The sequence below is a fragment of the Lutra lutra genome, chromosome 9 (genome assembly GCF_902655055.1).
Source record: "Lutra lutra chromosome 9, mLutLut1.2, whole genome shotgun sequence".
NCBI lineage: Eukaryota > Metazoa > Chordata > Mammalia > Carnivora > Mustelidae > Lutra > Lutra lutra.
Window position 1 is genome coordinate 78,270,651 of NC_062286.1, and position 20,317 is coordinate 78,290,967.

A 20,317-nucleotide genomic window follows, 5' to 3' on the forward strand; every position below is an offset into this window, starting at 1 on the left:
CCAATGTCTAATAACCCCACCCCTCCTCCCTACCCCCCTCCCCCTCGACAACCCTTAGTTTGTTTTGTGAGATTAAGAGTCGCTTATGGTAAGAGTCGCTTATGGTTTCTCTCCCTCCTGATCTCATCTTGTTTCATTTTTTCCTTCCCTACTCCCCAAACCCCCCACTTTGGTTCTCAACTTCCTCATATCAGGGAGATCATATGATAATTGTCTTCACTGACTGACTTAAAATAATGGCATTGTTAAGATGTAATTCACATACTACACAAATCACCCAATGATTTTTAGTATATCCACAGAGTTGTGCAACCATCACCACGATTTTAGTGTATTTCATCACCTCTAAAAGGTCACTCCATGTTTACTCTCAACCATCGCAGCCCTAGACAATCACCACTGTATATTCTGTCTCTGTGAATTTGTTTATTCTGAGCATTTCATATAAATGGAAACATGCCACATGTGGTTCTTTGTGTTGGGCTTCCTTCACTCAGCGTAATGCTTTCATGTTCCACCTATGTTGTAGCATGAATCAGTACTTTATTTCTTTTTATTGCCATATAATAGTCCATTGAATGGCCCTACCACATTTTATCTGCTCATTGGTTGATGGAGGTTGGGGTTGTTTCTGCTTTTTGGCTATGATGAATAATGCTGCTATGAACATTCATTGACAACTTTTTGTGTGGCCATGTTTTCTTTTCTCTTGCATACATTCCTAGGAGTGGAATTATTGGGCCAGATGTTAATTCTTCATTTAAATTTTTGGTGAACTGCCAGACTGTTTTCCAAAGCAGCTGCACCATTTTCAATATTTACTCCTCATCCTCGCCAGTGGTTGCTATTGTCTGACTTTTTGGTTATAGCCATCCTAGAAGGCGTGAAATGGTATCTCATTATGGTGTTGGTTTGCACTGAGATAACTTTGGAAAACATAATAGATTGGCAAAAATAAAATAGGTTGCCAAACCTCATCTTGACAAGACTTTGGGGAAATAAACACTCTTATTTGGAAGTACAGTTTGGTACAAATGTTTTGGAGGATAGTCTGATATCACAGCGTGATAGGTACTTAACCTTTGACTAGATTTCCCATTTCTGAGTATTTGACCTATAGAGAAAAAAATCCTGTTTTGGGGGGAAAATGTGTCTTCATGGTACCACTGTTTATAATCTCATAGTACCCAAACCTCAAAATAACTTGAACGTCTCTCAAGAAGAAATTGGTTAAATAAATTATGATGCAAACATCAAATCAGGCAGTCATTAAAAATAATGATGCAAGGGGGAGCCTGGGTAGCTTCGTTGGTTAAGCGTCCAACTCTTGATCGCAGTTCAGGTCTTGATCTCATGGTCATGAGTTTGAGCCCTGTGTTGGGCTTCATGCTGGGGCATGGAGCCTACTTCAAAAAAAAAAAAAAAAAAATGATGCAGTTACATTTTTACTCTCATGGGAAGTTACTCATGACATATTGAGTGGGGCAGAGTCAGATTGACAAATACCTGCATGATAAGATCCCATTTGTGTAAAGTATCTTTGTGTTTCAGAGAGCTTTTTTTAGAATGATGTCCAAAATGTTACTAGAGGTTATACATTAGTGGTGTAATTTAAGGTGATTTTATTAACTTTGTTCTACATATTTTTGTATTTAATTTAGTTAAAAATCAACCTCTATAATTTTCTGAGAAAATTATAAAACTCTCTTTAAAGACTCTGCATTTAAAAGTCACATTTTTATACTTAATCAAAGCTTGAGTTTTAGTTAAATACCCTTCCCCTATCATTACTTTTTTAAACCTCAAAACCATCTACTAAAGGCATAAAGAAATTCATTATGCTGATGATTATATATACTTGGTGTGGAACACTGTCTTGGGCTCTTCCTTCAGAGAATTTTATTATATACTTTATTCTTTACAGAATATGGAGGTATACCGGGAATTAGGACTTCAGGGTTGTAGCAAAGTTCATGCATGGGAACAGGACAAAAAGGTTCTCCATCTGTTCTGGTCTTTGGGATAATTGTCAGGGTCCACATATTCTCTCTTCTACCCTTTTATCCCCTCCAGGAGAATAACATTAACAACTAATTTTTCTTTGAGTTCATTATGAGTTAGGAACTGTTCTAAAGACATTTCATGTATTTTACTTATTTAATGCTCACAACCATTCTATGAAGTTGATACTACAATTACATTATTTTACAGATGAGGAAGCTGAGGCACAGAGAGGTTAGGTAAACTATCCAAAGTCACTCAGCCAGGGAATGCAGCCCAACAAGCTGGGATTGGAGCCCAACGAGTCTGGTTCCAAAGCTCCTGTAATCTTAATTGCTATGCTCCACTGCCTTTCTGACTTTCTTCCTAAATATGACTCCAAACACTTCTTGTTGGTTTACTCTGTTCTCTCCCAAACTGTCATTCCTACCAGAAATACCATGGAGGCTGAGCTAGTTTACACTTGGACAGACTTCCCTGTTCCAAAGGCTTCTGAGGGGTCAGTGTCTTTGCTGTTCATCTACCCACTGATTCCCTTAGGATTTTACTTACCATTTCTTTGACATCCTCTTCTCTGAAATGTTGAAATGTTTGGATTTCTCATTCTTTGAAGCTGGAGATGCATCTAGGAGGAAAAAAAAAAGTCACATTAGGTGTTTCAACTTTGCATCTAGACCCACGAGAACAGAGTTTAGTGCGAAGGCGGAGAACATTCATTGCTCTTTCCCAGGACAGCGGGGCCTTTTCAACCCCAGGTGGAGCAGGGTGCTAGTGTCCTGCCTGACCTTTGAGTCTGAACCCTTGGCGAAAACCCAGTTTTTATAAGGCTGTGGTTTATTCCGATCATTGGAGTGATACATATTTGTTGAAAAGATCTTTGGAAAATACAAAAAGTGTAAAGAAAAACATCAAAAGTACTTACAGCCCTATGACCCTGTGATAACCACTAGAGACTATCATTTCCAAGCATGTTTGTCTTTTTATTTAAGGCATTCATATTCATTCATGAAGACTAAGTCCTCAAAGGAAATGATTTGTTAAGTGATGATTTTAGAAAATGCCCATCTATGGAGTTCACCGCAGAGGTTGATGGTTAAATTCATTTATTTATTTAAATATTTTATTTATTTATTTGACAGGCAGAGATCACAAGTAGGCCGAGAGGCAGGCAGAGAGAGAGGGAGGGGGAAGCAGGCTCCCTGCTGAGCAGAGAGCCCGATGTAGTGCTCGATCCCAGGACCCTGGGATCATGACCTGAGCCAAAGGCAGAGGCTTTAACCCACTGAGCCACCCAGGAGCCCCGATGGTTAAATTTAAAGATGTGGCAAAGTTGGTGAAACTTAAATTTCTTAATTTAAACCTCCAGTTTGATATTTCTAATTGAAAAAAGGAAATAATTGTGTGTATTTGAAAACATTAGGACAGAGTCAAAGAAAAAGGTTTAATGACCTTGGTAGTTTTCTTTGCTCCTTACAAGTGTTTTTTCCATTTATTTTTGCCTCACATGAGCTGCATATACATTAGGTCTTCAACTGGTGTTTATGAATTGGCTGAAAAGAAGGTTCACATGTGCAAGATCAGCTACCTGAAATACCATTAAAATTGAACTTTTAGTATTTGTAATTTTGGTTGTTTTTGCTGTCTTGTTGTAATGGAAATTTAGTAAAATTTATTTGGGATATTTTACTGTTTTTCTGGGAAAAAAGCTATCATCGACAAAAAAACTCATTTGATATGACATATTACAAGTAATAATTATGTTAAGTTTGATTTGAGTTGAAACAGCTTGTACTGAACATTATTTTTAAAAGCCATTTCTTAAGAGAATGATTATAGAACAGACTCCTATAATCAAAAAGTGTTTCCTCTTGTGTTTTCCAGGCATCTGGCCATCTGAAGAGGTTTTGGCTTACTATTGCCTCAAGCACAGAAATGTATTCAGGTACAAAGCTGTCCTTAAAAAAATACTTTTTAGTGATTATGAGTATTATATCTGCATATTAAAGATTGCCATGATTACATTCTTCAAATTAAGTTGTTAAAAAATATGTAAGAAAGAAAAGAAAAGAAAGAAAGAAGAAGGAAGAAAGGAAGGGGGGGAAGGGAGGGAGGAAGAAAGGAAAGAAGTAAGGAAAGAAGAAAGGAAGGAAGGGAGGGAGGGAGAAGGAAGAAAAGAAGGGGAAAAGTTCATGGTGAAAACATGTTGCTTCTGAAAAGAAATCTGAATTGCCTTTGGGTACTAATACTGCACAAAAAGCACAGCAAGCTTTTTGCTATATGTCAAAGGCTTTTGATTTCCACTCAAGGCATTTTATTTCACTTTGATTTTGGGGAAACAAAAGTGAAGCTCCAATCAATCCTTACTGATTGTGAAGGTCAAAAAAAAAAAAAAAGAAAAAAGAAAAAAAAGAAAAAAAAACTACAATAAAGACATTCTTTAAACTTATGCTAGGGAAATCACTACAGAATATTTGATAAATAAATACTCCCAGCTATTATTTAAATATGCCATCCCACCCCTGGTTTTAAAGGTATTTTATAGACCTAACAATATGTATTTGTAAAATATAAATTACTGTTACAGATTCATGCTACGGAAATAAAGGTTTTCAACTGTCAGTGTGCAATTATAGATCAAACCCATGGATGAGATTTAGGAAACAGAAAAAAAAAAACACCTCCTTTTATTTAAAAATTCTAAAGATGTTTGGTAGATCCAGAAAATATAGGTTTTTCATTTTTAATTCTCATTTTATAAAAGTCACCCAACATATGCTTTCTGAATAGCCCATTATGATTCCAGACAAGTCATTAGTGATCATGGTGTGTGTTTTAACAATATGTACTTACAAGATTGGGTCAATAATATGTATTTTTTGAAGCTCCGTGGGTCCATATTTACCAACCAGCCTATAATTGCTTTGAACAACTAAATACTCATTAAGTGTGTTTCGGAATATGAATGTCCTTGCTTGGCTTCTCTTCCTCTTCCCTCTCTTTGCACCCCCCCTTCAATTCTCTCCTTCTTTCTTTTTCTTTTCTTCTGTCGAGGTAATAAACTTCCCAACCTGGGAAGAAGGAGCAATCTTAAGGTTGAAGTGTATAAAATGAGCACAGGGCAGTATTGACTTTGGGCCACAGAGCTGCTCTGGGAGTCTGGCATTTGCTCTTCTCCCTGTGCTTAAGCTTCACTGGAGCTCCAATCATCGAGCAGTGGTGTAGGGTAAGAATGTCACACGTTAAGGGCTGATATTTAGGCACAAAGGGGAAGGTGAGTGCAGAGTGGCCCCCTAGACTGTCAGCTTTAACTCTGAGCCGCTCTACTTTTGAGCGGTGAAGTCAGAGCCCCGTCATTGCTTTAGCCGCAGTTTGCTGGCTTAACCATATTATGTCCCTGCATTGTTTATTCATTGTGTTGTGTTGGGGTCAGTTGTGATTTAAGTGTTAATTGCTAAATGCTCTTTGTGTAATTGTTCTTTATGGGGGCGGTTCAGCTTTCCAAAATGTTTCAGTTTGGTTTCGAATTTTTTTTCAAAAATTTCAAGATTGCATATGTGTGTGTGTGTGTGTGTGTGTGTTGTGTGTATTTGACAAAATATAGGTATATACACACTCTTATATGTTCTTCATTTACTTGTCTGTTTTTGAAGGAATGAATGTGGATTAACAGTGTTACCCTTTCCTAACAATTATCTTTCGCTACTCTAGCTAGTTTAGTTCTAAAAGACAGCGCCATTGACAAGGGAAAAAAAGGGAACCTTCTCAGATTTTTCAGCTCAGCGGTGGTAATGTTGCAGTGAACACTAATGAGGGAACCCCCACTGATTTGCCTGCTTTGTGACTTTTCTATTTCATAATTATTTTTAAAACGCAAAGCAACATGAGGTAGCCTAGTCATGTCTCTACAACTTCCTGGTAGCGTCGTTCTTACCGCAGATGGCAGTTTGTTCTTGTAACATATATATCTCTCTGACCATTTTCATCTAATTTGTATGGGTTCTACCATTTCTTTTCTCTCTTTCAGGGACCTTGCTGTGTGTGAGCTAGGGGGTGGCATGACATGCTTGGCTGGGCTCATGGTAGGTCTTTTCTCAATTCCAATCCCATTCAGAGGGAGGAACAAAAGGAAAAATGTTCCAGGGCCTCCAACTGCTGGGTCAGAGAACCGTCAACAGCATCAGCTGCGGTCAAGCTGCCGGGTCTTGAGAGACCTTCTAGATTGACTTACTTTCGGATCATATTGATTTTATGGTTGCCTCGATGAGCAGAAACATTTTGCCTCAGTGTAGTCAATATCGCTTGTTGTGACATTCCAGGCCTCGCACGGTCTTTCTTTGCCATAGCGAAAGCATTTTTTTTTTTTTTTTTTCAGATTATAGTCCCATTTGCTAAGATACAGGAATAGCCCGGCGAATCACAGTTGGAGCACCATGATATAGCTGCTAATGTTTTGCCTGCATTATTACACCAACAAACATGATCCAGAGCGCTCAGTAATTAGATTCTTTTGAATTAGATTGGCCATTCAGGAACGTCGTTCCCCATTCTCTGGGTTCTGAGTCATGTATTCAGGAGATATTATGTAGCAGCACAGTGCATTAGACAAGTTTTTATGTCTCTACAAATAAAAGCATATTGTTACACTGATTGGCATTTGACAAACCTGTCGCTCTTACACAATGTGTCGAGGTTACAGCCCAATGTGCGAGCATGTCAAAGCTCACAAAAAAATTACCCTCACAAAGCCATCTGCCTGCAATGCAAAGTTATATGAAGGGCATCAGGCAGTCAGACAGAAGCAAGCTGAAAGGCAGAGTGACAGCCTTGTATGATGGCTCTACCAGATAAACAGAAGCCCACAAATGAAAGCCTCTCAGAATACCATCATCCGCTGTCACAATGCAATTACCGAACAGAATGATAGCAAGATAGAGGCTCCCGCAAATGGAATGATAAAAGTATTGACTGATTTGATTGAATGATTAAAATAATGCAGACATAAAATGAAAAAAGATTGAAGATTGTTACAGAGAAATAGGTGAGGAAGCATGATACTGAAGGCTTGTCACTCCTGTCTTCACTTCCACACAGACAAGCATATTTGCTCATTGTTTGCTGTGCTCCTTTTTTTTTTCAGGTTGCTATTTCTGCAGATGTCAAAGAAGTTCTGTTAACTGATGGGAATGAAAAGGCCATCAGAAGTATCCTTATTCAGATAGAAAACGGGTTTGTTGTGCTCGTTCCTTTTTCCCGGCTGAGTAACAATTGATATAAAGAAAGACAGCATGGGGTATTAAAAAAGAATCCCCCCCACACACGTGATAAGTAATTAAGAAAAAGTGGAATATATGGACTTCATTTGGTGACGACTGTTTTTTCTTTTAGTTCGATAGATTTTTTTTTTTTTTTTTTTTTTTTTTTTTACGGTCACTTCTTGTGAAAGGAGCCCACAATTTGTGGACCACTCAAGGCAAAGAGAACAGTTGTTTCAGAATAATTTTCAGGCATTCCTCTCCTTTTATTGTCACTGAAATTTCCCAGTATAAAGTACATGATTGAATATTTATTATATCCACTATTGCTTGCAAAAACTAACTTCCGGCTTCATGTTCATTATGGGTTTGATCTTTCTTGGGTTTGATCTTGTGCATCTGTGCTAGGTAGGATGGGACCTACTCTAATTGTCGAGAGGTTACCTATAGCTCCCCACTGGAAACCACTATCAGCTTTTCATTATTTCCTTTTATTTAGGATTATAAAAGCGATCTCTTTTTTTTTCCTGCTATGCTATTACAGTTCCAAGCCCATTATATTAGATTATGCTTTACTAATATGTACACAGAGTTCCTGAAAATTGAACTGTACTTTAACTAAGAAAGCAAGCATAATTTGTGGCTACTTTAGCAATCGAGCTGATTTGTTCAGGCGCAGTTAACAGCCGTTAGAAATTGAGAGGAGAAGTGGAAGATATATTTGCTTTGGGTTTTTGGTATGCCTTACATTTACATTATGAAGGACGCAATCCGCTTATTTGCATCTTAGACCCCGAAAATGCCAAAGCAGTTTTGGATTTTTGCGGCTTCTTACAGAAAGCCCCTTTTTGATTTTCTTTTTCTACCTTTGCTCCACGATCATTTAAAAATAAAAATTGCAGCAGCTCGATCAGGCTGCTCAAATAGGAGAAAGGAGGTACAAGAAGCACAGTAGCTAATATTGTTCAGCAGCACTGGTGTGCTCTGCAGAGCCCCACCCAGCTAATTGCCTGACAGACTTAAAAAAAAAAAAAATTTTTCAGGAAGGAAAAACAGCCAATCACAATCCTGGCCTTTCACACAAGGGAAAGAGATCACAAAAGGTGCTTCCTTTTTTAAGATGCAGGATTTTAATCATGATCTTCAGACTGTCGCAAGTTTCTCAAAATATTCCCGGAGATGAGCCGATGTTGTTTCATTCACTCTGCTATATTCTGAGTTATGCCTCGCACTGTATCATTTCACTGTGTTCCTCCTCCGCATGTCAGGGAGCACAGAGAGCGACAGGAAGGCAGGTATGCTGGCTCAGCCCCAGTGGATGGTTTTTTTGTGGGGGGAGGAGGGCAAAAGAGGGAAGGAGGATTATTGGACAGGAGAAGGTCATTAGAGCCACAGAAACTTTGAGATTGGGCCCGGCAACCTGAGGTTTTTCTCAAGTCAGCAGGTGTCTCATTTAATAGAGTCAGAAACAAATCAGAACTTTTATCAAACTATAGGAACATCTGTAGTCAGTATGTAAATTTAATTGTACTCAAATTATTATTGAGCTAAAGTACAGCACTTCCAGAGAAGGGAAGCAATGCTAATGTCATTAATTAGCACACCTTTGCTTTGCACAGCAAAGATGCCATGCCAGCTCTTGAAATCAGAGAGGAAATCTCCGATTCTGTATTCACTCTGCTGGCCTTTCAAAGAAATGATTGGTACAGCCCCCTCCCAAGAAAATGGATTTTTAACATTTGGTCCTCAGAAGCTCAGCCCTGAGAGTGCTTTATTGTGCTGGGTTTTACAATGGGTTTAATATAGCGGGGTGCCAAAGGGCAGGAGGGGAAGAACTTTACAATGTAGATAAAGTAGGTCCTTTCAGGATGCAGACCAAAACCGGTAGTGTGTTTTATTTCATCTCTTAGGACTTTCCTGATGGAGTTCAGTTTTTATCATGCAGTTGTTCCATGTTTGTGGGCTTTTTTCTTTTGTAATTAGATCTAATTTTTTTTTAATTAAGAGAAAAAAAAACATGCCTAACGCCTTAAAAATTGGCAATGTGTTTTTCCTGCTTTTAATACTAATGTTATTCTTGATTTGCTAACAGAGCTTACAATTGGCATTCATTGTAAGCTGTTGTGCTAAGTAAGGTTAATATGAATGAAAATTTTTTTTCTATTTGTGTGCCCACTTTCTGTTAGAATAACTAATTCACTGACTCACATACTATTGATGCATATAGATTGAAACAAATTCATTTAAAAATTACTGTTTACATCTTTCCTTTAAAATTTTAGGAAGCCTAAATTATATAGCAGTTGTAGGATATTATCCAAAAATTACTTTCTAAAAAGTAAAAGTGGATGTCAACAAAAAAAGGGGGAGAACCATTGCCAGAAACCAGAAAATCTCTAAGCAAAGCTGCTAATTATTCTTAATGGGCAAGATGAGCACATTAAGAAACAAATGAATACATCAGTGAAATGTAATTGAAAATCGACCTGGCAGTCCCACATCACATCTGAGTATTGGCCTGTATATTATTCTCTTCATTTTAAAAATTATTTTCATTGTTCTTTGCATCCGAATTTAGTGAATCCAACTGAACCTTCACTTCCTAGTCTCTTAAGCTTCTAAGGTTTTGATTTTTACCTTTTAAAAAAGTAGCATTTTTTGATCCTTCCTTTTTATCTTCAATTATTTCTATTTTTTAAATATGTAAGGTAATGAATAGATGAGTTCTGAATCTTTATATCATAGAAGCCTATCAACCAGTTGTGAGGTTATTTGTAATCTTCCCTCAGATGTATCAGATGGTTTGGCTATGTCTTCCAGGGCTCTCTCCCTTGACCCTGGAAAGCTAGATGTTGATTTGAGATCTATTAAACAGAGATATCTGAAAAGAGATTAAGACTTGAGATGTAAGTGAATGATGTAAGTCCTAAATATTTTCTCAGACTCATGGGTACGTGACCCTGAGGTTCTCCTTGGTCCTTAAACTGTACTGCTGGGTCTAATCCCAAACCCCTACCCAAGAGCTACCTCTCTTTACAGATGCCATTTATCTGTACCCACAGAGAACAAAGGATAAATTAGAAATGGCATCATTTGGTTCATCAGTTCTCAACTTCACCTAAGATAGTTTGAAACATGTTCCCTTTTCTTTGGCACAGCCCTTTTGGTGTAATAAAGGAAGAAATCTCCAAGTGCCTACAGATAATAATAACTCACTAAAGTTTGTGGCTGGTGATCACAATGACGTAAGAACAGAGGGGAGAAATGGTAATGGTATACTGATCTATTATTGATGCCAAGCCTCTTCCCAATTGTAATGGATAAAAGTACAATACCTAGAGGTAAGCAGCCCTCTCTGGTTCACTCGCTAATTCTCCCCACACAAGCACCCTGCCTTGACCCATCCTTAGGAAGCATCAAGCATGTTATCTGCAGAATGTAGCAGTGCTTGGTGATCCATTTCTTGTGCTTCTGATCCAAGCATCTTATTCCTACAGCAGACACAGTCTGGATCATGATTTCAGGCTTAGGATTCACCCCAAATTGGTAAATCTCCTGTGCATTTTAAAGGAGATAGTCCTGGCTTAACATTATCTTATTTATTAACAGCATCTCTGACTTGAGCAACTACTGCATTAAGCTCCCTGTGGACTGTGCAGCCTGTGCTATGGATGGTGGAGACCTTGGCAATGCTAGGCCATCATCCTGTGTTCCTCTAATGTCTGGGCCAGCTGTACCTCTATTTGCTAACTGAGTCATTAATGGACTGCATGTGCCTTATATTGGGTAGAAGCTCAATAAATAGCTTTGAAAATTCAATTTAGATTAAGTAATAAATTAATCTAACTAATTAATTAAAGTTAATTCAACCACCATTTAACTGCATGCCATTTCAGGCATTGAAGACACAGCAGTGGACAAGACAAACCAAGTCCCCTTTCTGGTGGGACCCAGACTATATGCCTTGGCTGGAGCACATTTATACATGGGAAAGACACTGAAAATCTACAGGGCGAAAGTTCTTTGATTCTTTCCAGTTATTTAAATTGTACAGTATAAATGTCCACATAATTAGTTCTGAGCAGCATGGAGAGAAAATAAAGCTTGACTGCCAAACCTCATTTTACTTACTCACCAGTCTCTTCATCCCACTGAAGGTTTTGCCTGAGTTATTGAAAAAGAAAATGGATTGACATGAATTAGGCACCTATAATGGTCAGGCTCATCCTATGTGATACTCCATTAAGCCTATGAAATAGGGATCATTATTCCTGTTTTTGAGATGGAGCTCAGAGAGGCTGATTTACCCAAGTTCACACAGCCACGAAGTAGCAGAATGAGCTTTAGAAGCCAGCCAGGTTCATTTGACTTCACAGTTTTATTTCCCCCCATTAAACCATTCTGTTTCACTAAAACCTAGAATAGTTTGGTGAGTGTCATCCTGCAGTTTCCTCAGAACTCTCAGGAAGAAAAGGCCTCTCATCCAAAAACATAACAGTGGACATAGCTAACAGTTCAAGGCACCTCCCAGTCATCCTCTCAATTCCTTTGATAACGAGCACATTTAAAAATATTTTGCAGCTTTTAAATTGGCAAATATTGCCACGTCCAGCATTTCTAAAATCCTTTAGAGGTCAGAATGAACAGGATTTATATTATTATTTCTTGGTTTCCTACCCTCACCTTGTATGGTCCCGTGAAAAAAAATGATAACATAGACTGAGAAAGTAATGCTTTGTGGATCACAATGTTATTATTTTAAAGATTTTTTAAAAGATTTTATTTATTTATTTGACAGACAGAGATCACAAGTAGGCAGAGAAGCAGGCAGAGAGAGGAGGAAGCGGGCTCCCCGCTGAGCAGAGAGCCCAGTGCGGGGCTTGATCCCAAAACCCCCAGATCACAACCTGAGCAGAAGGCAGAGGCTTTAACCCGCTGAGCCACCCAGGCGCCCCTCAATGTTATTATTTTAAAAAGAACTTTCTTGCTTAAAGAACAAGGGCAAGGGGCACCTGGGTGGCTCAGTGGGTTAAAGCCTCTGCCTTCAGCTCAGGTCATGATGTCAGGGTCCTGGGCTCGAGCCCCGCATCGGGCTCTCTGATCAGCAGGGAGCCTGCTTCCTCCCTCTATCTCTCTGCCTGCCTCTCTGCCTACTTGTGATCTCTGTCTGTCAAATAAATAAATAAACTCTTAAAAAAAAAAAAAAAAGAACAAGGCCAAGTCCCAAAATGTAGATGCAGACTCCTGATAAATTAATAATCACTAACTTCAGGAGGAGGTTAATCTTTTAAATAATATTTTCTATGTAATTAACTTAACTATATTTAGATATATAAAGTTAAAGTTACTTGTTTCAGTAACTTGTTATTATACAAAAAAAGTGTATTTTAAGATTAAAACTCAACTGAACCAAAATTAAAAGGGAGCCCCACTCCTGAACTATGTTTTTTTGGCAGAAGAAAACGTAGATTTAGAAACCTGGTTTCTTTTAGCCACAAGCATGGATCCTGTAGCCTAGATAAGGAGCCTGGAGTTGATTGTTCTGGATCCAGTTAATCAGAAATCACATTAAAGCTGTCTTTGCACCCAGCACCTCCCACTGAAGACTTCCAGAAGGTGGGTACGGTACAGGGAACATGATTTGGTCCACCCTGTTGAACATTATCCTGGACATACTGACTTGATTTGATTGGATATCCTTTATCACTCTGAAGTGACACAGAAAAATGACAAAATGTATTATCAGACACAGTGCCAGCCAGAGGAACCGCCTCCAAATCTGACCCAAAGTGAAGGGCAGGGGAGCAGAATATCAGAATAAATCTCTTAAGATATTTTAATATGCTCTCGTCATTTCGTTTTTTTCCCTCTGTACTTGTTTTAATATAAAAACACCTCCTAAACCATAAAATATATTTCCCTCCCAGCTCTAAAAATAAAGCAGCCTAAATACTGCTGTGAATTTTTTCATTAAAGGAAAAAAAAAAAGCCCCTCTAGAATATAAATACGTACACTTGCTTCAACCTGACCTCCTGGAGGCACGGGTTTATAAATTGTATAAAAGCATATAGCGTTAAGATGTTTACTAAAAACTAGTAATAGGTTTTCAGAGTTATATAATTTAACTTCCCTGCGACTATTTTATAAAAAGTGTTACCTCCACTAACAAAATAATATGTTTTGCTTGATAGATTAGTCATGTACTCACACGACGCTACAGGTGTACCGGGCGTATTTCCGTGTGCTGTTGGATGTCATAGAAACGTGGAGTAGGGTGTGGCCGGGGGGGAGGGGCTCAAACCAAAAACGGTTGTCAGTTGACTCTTCACTAATTTTGTTCTTCTCAGAATAAAGATGTCAGCTGTCCTTTCCTACAAGACATTTCATTTAGAAGACTTTCCTGAAATACTTTCTTCCTGAAATAGACAGAACTGTAGGCCGATGTGTCATTTTAGTTAATCAAAACAAGTAGGCAAATTAGGCTCTTTTATTTTTTTAATGAATGTAATTTAACGGTATTTAATTTGCATACAGGAAAGTTCACCCAGAAAAAAAAAAAAGTCTGCATTATAGCACTTTTGTAAACCTCCACAAAGCCCTTCATTAGGAGACCTAATTGATTTTTCCTACCCACTCCTGGAGGGGGCAGAAAGCTATCACAGTACCTGCTTATTCACTCAGAGAAGAAATGGGTGTGCCTGATGTTTCAAGCAGAGATTTGGGTTAAAAAGTCCTGTGGCTCTGTTCTTACAGGGAGATCTTGGCCAATGCTCGTTCCGAGCATTGAGGAAATCTGTTTTTCTGAGCACTAGGGGAACATCGCTTGTCTGCTTGGTGTCCTCCCCATGGGCCCAATTTAGTTCAGCTTGCAGCCTTCACTGGAATTATTTTATTTCTTGTTTATTTAAATCTGCTTTATTCTGAAAGAGGAACCTAGTGGCTTTTTACAATGATGCAGAATATATGCCATATAAAATAAACGAGTAAGTGAGGGCGATTGAAATCAGAAAGCCAGGACAATATGATGAAGCCAGGATGGGAAGTCAGTACAGAATGGATATGCCATGAGAGCTCTGGTGGTTGATAGAGCTGGGTCATCCGTTTGGTTCTGGGTCACACAGGGACCAGAGCAAGAAGAGAAACAAAAACAGTTGGAAGATTTAGTGTCTAGAAGTTGAAGCAAATGATGTTGATCTCAAGCCTAGCTTTGCCCATTGTTGGAACCTGACATGGTTTTTCCCACGGACCTGCACCAAGAGGGCACTGTGTGATGTAATAAACCAGCTCCTCAAAACATCTCTTCCAGATAGATATATGGCTTTTCTTGGTATAGGTCCTTTCCCCACTGACTGAAAGAGGCATGCCTTTGGGCCTGTAGCTCTTTTAAGCAAGTGGGGCATGGCACCTATCTGATAGTCATCTACACCCACCAGCACCCAGAACCCTGGGCCCTGCGCACATGCTCCCTGCAGGTGCATTTCACCGGTGACAAAACTGCCACCCAGGGAATTAAAAGAGCTTGCCTGTGGCAAGTAATTCAACATTTGGTGGTAGAACCAGGGCTAGACCCTTCTTCTTCTGCCTCATACCCTACAACTCTTCTCTTTTTACTATGCTGATCCCATGTACAGTAAGAAGATCACTGTATTTGTGGACCTTTTTTTTTCTTTTTGAGTCAGTTGACAGTCACAGCAGAAGCTTTCTTAACTGTGTCCTATAGACGTGAGCGACATCATCACAAGGAATCAGAAGGCGGGCGCATTTAAAACTCGGAAAATATCAAGCTGGTAAGATACTTTTCTTCATTAAAACATTCTGGTTTTCTCTGTGGGTGATAATTAAAAATAATAATAGCTAACATTTATTTACTGAGCACTTACTGTGGGTCAGGCACTGTTCTAAGCACTTTAAAAATCTCTTATTGAATGTTCAGAAGATCCCGTAAGGGGGCAGGCTGGCATTTTCATTAATCTTCAGCCAATGAGGAAAACTGAAGTATATTGAACCCGAGGTTGGGAATGAGTTTAGGATTGAGAGTGCACAGTCTGAGGCTGGGAGAAGCTGTCCTGGGGCCTCCTTATGAAGGCTCTTTTCCTCTGGTTCTCAGCCTGGGGGCAGTCTTGCCCCCGGGGACTCTTGCATTGTCCTGACTCAGGGGAGAGGATCACTAGTGGCATCTAGTACACAGAGGCCAGGGTTCCTGCTCACCATCCTACAATGCATAAGAGAGTGCCCACGACAAAGACCTATCTGGCGGAAAATGTCAGTAGTGCCATGATTAAGAAACCTTGCCATATTTATGATTTTAAAATAGTCTAGGTATCCATTCCCTTTTAGATTCTGTTCTTTTTTTTTAAGTTTTTATTTATTTATTTGACAGAGAGAGAGAGAAAGAGTGAGAGAGGGACCACAAGCAGGGAGAGAGAGCAGGCAGCCAGATGAGGGGCTCCATCCCAGGACCCTGGGATCATGACCTGAGCCAAAGGCAGACTTTTAACAACTAAGGCACCCAGGCACCCCTAGATTCTGTTCATTCTTATTCAAACTTAGAGAAATGCTTACCCTCAACCAAAACAATGGTGTTTTCTGTGATGCTACATTTTCTTTTGTTCTGATGATAGGCTAGAAGAGCGAGTAATCATTTAGTACTTTTCACATGAAATACCTGTATTTGTGCCTTTTTCATTCATTTATATGTTGAACCCCAGACGTTAGACCTTTGATATTTTGAGTTTTCTCTGTGTTAAAGATGCTTTCCCACCCACTACTCAGTTTGGGGATTTAAAAAAAAAAAAAAGGTGAATGAACAGCAGCATCGCTTTAAAAACCTGTGGTCCCACTCTGTAAATTATTGTTGTTAGATATATAAAGACATATATATTTTTATAAAAATAAAATAAAAAAAATAAAAAATAAAAACCTGTGGTCCATATTGGGCTGAGGCCATGGAATAGCAATAATTATTTTTCTCTGGTGTCAACTGGTAAAGGTAAGGAAGTGTCCTTGTGTTTTTAAATCCTATAGTAGAATGTCAGCGTAAGCTGGTGGCTTGGGGTTGTGGGGGGGCGTGGGTGATGCCCTGTGTTTCTTATTTAATCACAAACCAGTTTCCCAGAAAGCCTCAGGCAGGTCAGGAGAAAGAACCATCCACTTCCGTGTCTTCTTCCTTCTTAAGGCAGCCTTTATGCCACAGTGAGGACTGCCATACCCTTCTGGGGAGGACTTCATTTTGGGACGTGATTTTCAACCTGGTCTTTTACTTATCAATCAAAAGCACATTTTCAATGTTGTCCTCATTTACATTTATTTAATGCTTAAGGTCATTTGTGACCATTTGAGTGTATTTCAGCATATGGAATCAGGGAATAATAGATTCAGCATCATGCTGTGAAGAGAGATTGTGTTTTTACAAGACATAATGTTGTTTACTGGGTGTTAATAATCACTAATTAATAAACATATCTAGATTTTGAAAATGTTCCATTTTGAGGAATAAAAAATGTCAAGTGTTTAACTTATGGAGTGCAACAGTATTTTCTGTCATCTCTTCATGAAATAATTAAGTTACATAGAGAAGTAAAATGTCACTATTCAACACAGGGTGTATCCAAAATGGCCTTTGTCTCTATCTGTTCTCAAAAATGCTCTAAATATATTGTCTATTATGTACATGGACATACAGTCTTTGTGTCAGTAGCCATTCAGGAACCTCCAAGATGAAGGGTTTGGTTTTAGGGTTTTATTTTTTTTGTCTTTGTCTCATATTAATTGTGGTCAGTTTTTTCTCTTTTACCACTATAAGCATATTGTCCGAAGTCTACTAAAGCACTTTGCCAGAAAACCGGGGGGATGAGTCGGTCCTTGAAATGCCTTGACCTCACATTAGAAGCTACTTGACCACTTAACCTTCCAGAAGCTAAGAGGAACTGCCAACCAGTGATGTAATAATCAGCATTTCCCTTCTCTCCACTGCTTTCCCACCCATAACCAGTACAATATGATGAGCACATTAGTTCCATACAAGAAGAAATAAAAGGAAACCGTTCACAAAAGAGCTAAGATATAGTTCACTATTCTTTTTTAGTGCCTCAATGCATATGCAGAATTTCTCCTCCAAATTGGAGGTGTGGAATAACAGTAGCGACAGATAACTGAGAAGCATTTACCGTAGCTACAAAGCCCACCTGTGAGCCACGTATTTCGACTATTAAAAAGCACTTCAAAGCTTGGCATGAGTTTGGAACGGCTGAACATCTGCTGTGACTTCGTGTGCAAATATGATGTAGCCACAGAGAGGAGTATTAGGGTACTGAGAACTCTGGGCTTAGGAAATGGTGGTTTTTGAAGAGGAACTAGAACGGAGTAAGAATGTGAATGACCCCTGCCCCCAACTCCGGTTCTTGCTGCTCTGACAGGGTTCTTGTTGGGCAGTGACCCGCACTCCTCTTGCCTCTCAAGCCAGGGCGGACCCAGGCTGCGTGGGTCCTGAAACCTATGTTGAGGGCCCTCATGAGGACAATGGATTTGATTTTACCTTACTTTGGCAAATTCTACGGAGGCATTTGACCACATGAACACATGCCTAGGGCTTCAGGTAGGCCTTGGAAGGAGCTTATGCAAATGAGGGGCCTAAACGAGGTAAGCTTCAGCAGCTCCACAGTGAGGCCACCCCTGCTGCCCCCATCACCAGTGCTCTCGACTAGAAAAGTGCTCCTCTTTTTTTTTTTTTTAAGATTTTATTTATTTATTTGACAGATCACAAGTAGGCAGAGAGGCAGGCAGAGAGAGAGGAAGGGAAGCAGGCTCCCTGCTGAGCAGAGAACCCGATGTGGGGCTTGATCCCAGGACCCTGGGATCATGACCCGAGCTGAAAGCAGAGGCTTTAGCCCACTGAGCCACCCAGGTGCCCCACGCTCCTCCTTTAATAACAAAACTTTCTTACTCCCTCTGTTCCACTTTAATCCCAATCTAATTGTTTTTTTTTTTTTTCCTTAAGATTTTATTTATTTATTTGACACAGAGAGAGACAGCGAGAGAGGGGACACAAGCGGGGGACTGGGAGAGGGAGAAGCAGGCTTCCCGCTGAGCAGGGAACCCCATGCGGGGCTCAATTCCAGTGATCATGACCTGAGCCCAAGGCAGATGCTTAACAGACAGAGCCACCCAGTCGTCCCTATCCAAATCTAAATGTTGCTTACCGTGAGACATGTTGGTGGAGGCCAGGAAGCTTTCGCCCTGGTCAAGGAAGGTCTAGGACACACATAGACGAAGTATCATAACCATTTTGTCTCACAGATCTTAATACAATCATTTGATGGTTCATTTGTTTGTCCATCCGTGCAGCCATCCATTCATTTACCTGATAGGTCCAGGGTATTCTGCCTTGGGGAACATCCGTATGGAGTTATCAAGAGTAACTCGTGAACAAAGGAAATCATGCTGCTAATTATAGCTAGAGACTGGTTGAAAGAGCGAGGATACTTACAGCTTCTCAATTGTTAGGTTTATCTGAAGCTGTCTTCAAACCTGTGACTGTCTAATAAAGAAGCAGTCGGAGTTTTTGACGTCTACATGTTTCCAGGTGTTCCAGAATTAGTGAATGGCGTCATTCTCTGGTTAATATTAGTTAACAGTTACAATATTTTTTTTTAAAAATCCATCAAATATACCCTGCTGTGATATTAAAAGTAAGTCTCTGCCTTCAAAAAGAGTTTATCTTTGTGTGAAAATTGCTAGTGAATTTAGGCCCGGGACTTGTATTATTCTTTGATAAACCATTAATTTTAGTAAACTATGGAACTTATTATAACACTCAAGACTTCTTTATAACCCAAATTTCACCTTTATGTGGGCCCCCAGGACTGGCTATTGGCCCCATTGCCCTACTGCTTTTTAAGATTTATATCTTTTAGGAGGCTCATTTTCTTTTAAAGGTTAAACCAGGGGTATGAAAAATGATTTTAAAAGTGTAAATCTCAGCCAAGTGGAATACAGTTGCTGATTTTTCTAGACCTTCTCCACTTGCCCTCACTTTCCTTCACTCTTCTCATTCAATCTGGCTCCCTCTGCTTCACCAACATACGCCTTCTCCCGTGGCCCTCTCCTGTGGCCACCCAAGCCTCTGAACTTTCTGGACACGTCTGGTCTTTCTCACCTCTGGCCTTAGCCAGTCCTGTCCCCCTCTTCCTTGTCCTCCTAAATTAGGATAGCCTAATTATAATTTCTCTCCTTCTCCGGCCTTAATCTTATCATCCTTTAGGGTTCTCTTAGCCTTAGACTGGTCCCACAGTCAAATACGCATATTCTCTTATTGCTCAAAGCATGTTTTCTTCGTTTTCATGGTTTTCGTTCATTCACTTCCTGACAAATAACTTGATCACTTTCTATGCACCACATGCTGTTCTAGGTGCCAGAGACATAATGACAAACAAGACCAAGAAAGTCCGTGCCTTCTTGGACTTCACACTCTAGCAGGAGAGACTGAGAACTTTCTTGAAGGCAAGGATTCTACTTAATGTATTTTTGTATTCCCTGAAGCAATTAGTACATTTTGTCCCTCTTATAGGAGACGTTTTAAGATTCATAATTGGAGCACCTTTGAAAGACATGAATCCATAAGGCTTATGGAACCAGGTAATTTTTAGCAGGAGAGAGTCAAGTTCTAGAGATGCAGACATCAGTTTATCCATCAGATAGCTGACTTTCATCTCAGGATAGGCTTTTTCTCTGGGATGCAAAAGTTATGTCTGTAGACAAACTGACATTGTAAGTAGTTGTTTATCTGTCCTTTGTCAGGTTGAAGAGGAAGGTTAGAAGAAGGTAACCAAGATAAGGAGGCTGAGGGCTCTTGTTGAGAAATTTCCCAATAAACTATACCTGTTAGTGGGTTTTGCTACAAGTACAGTAACAGAATCTTGAGAACTACTGAAAGCTCTAGAGATGCCATAGTCCCTTTTCCTTCCATTGCTATCCTGAATATAGGGGAATGAAATTACCATGTGTGCTTTCTATTACGAACTTTTTTTTTATTTGCCTGACAAATTTAAAGAAGGGCCCATGTCCC

The 20,317-nt window shown here is 39.4% G+C and overlaps 1 protein-coding gene across 3 annotated transcripts in view; it reads left to right on the top strand.

The window, feature by feature from the left end:
* The window catches only part of CAMKMT (calmodulin-lysine N-methyltransferase), a 388,588-nt gene that overhangs the window by 326,408 nt on the left and 41,863 nt on the right, over positions 1 to 20,317 (top strand). For 2 of the 3 annotated variants that reach the window (XM_047746722.1, XM_047746721.1), the window contains exons 4-7: positions 3,883 to 3,943; positions 6,026 to 6,080; positions 7,139 to 7,202; positions 14,975 to 15,041. In XM_047746722.1, coding sequence (XP_047602678.1) covers positions 3,883 to 3,943; positions 6,026 to 6,080; positions 7,139 to 7,202; positions 14,975 to 15,041 — 247 coding nt within the window. The remainder of the gene's footprint in view (positions 1 to 3,882; positions 3,944 to 6,025; positions 6,081 to 7,138; positions 7,203 to 14,974; positions 15,042 to 20,317) is intronic. The other variant, XM_047746723.1, reaches the window with a different exon arrangement.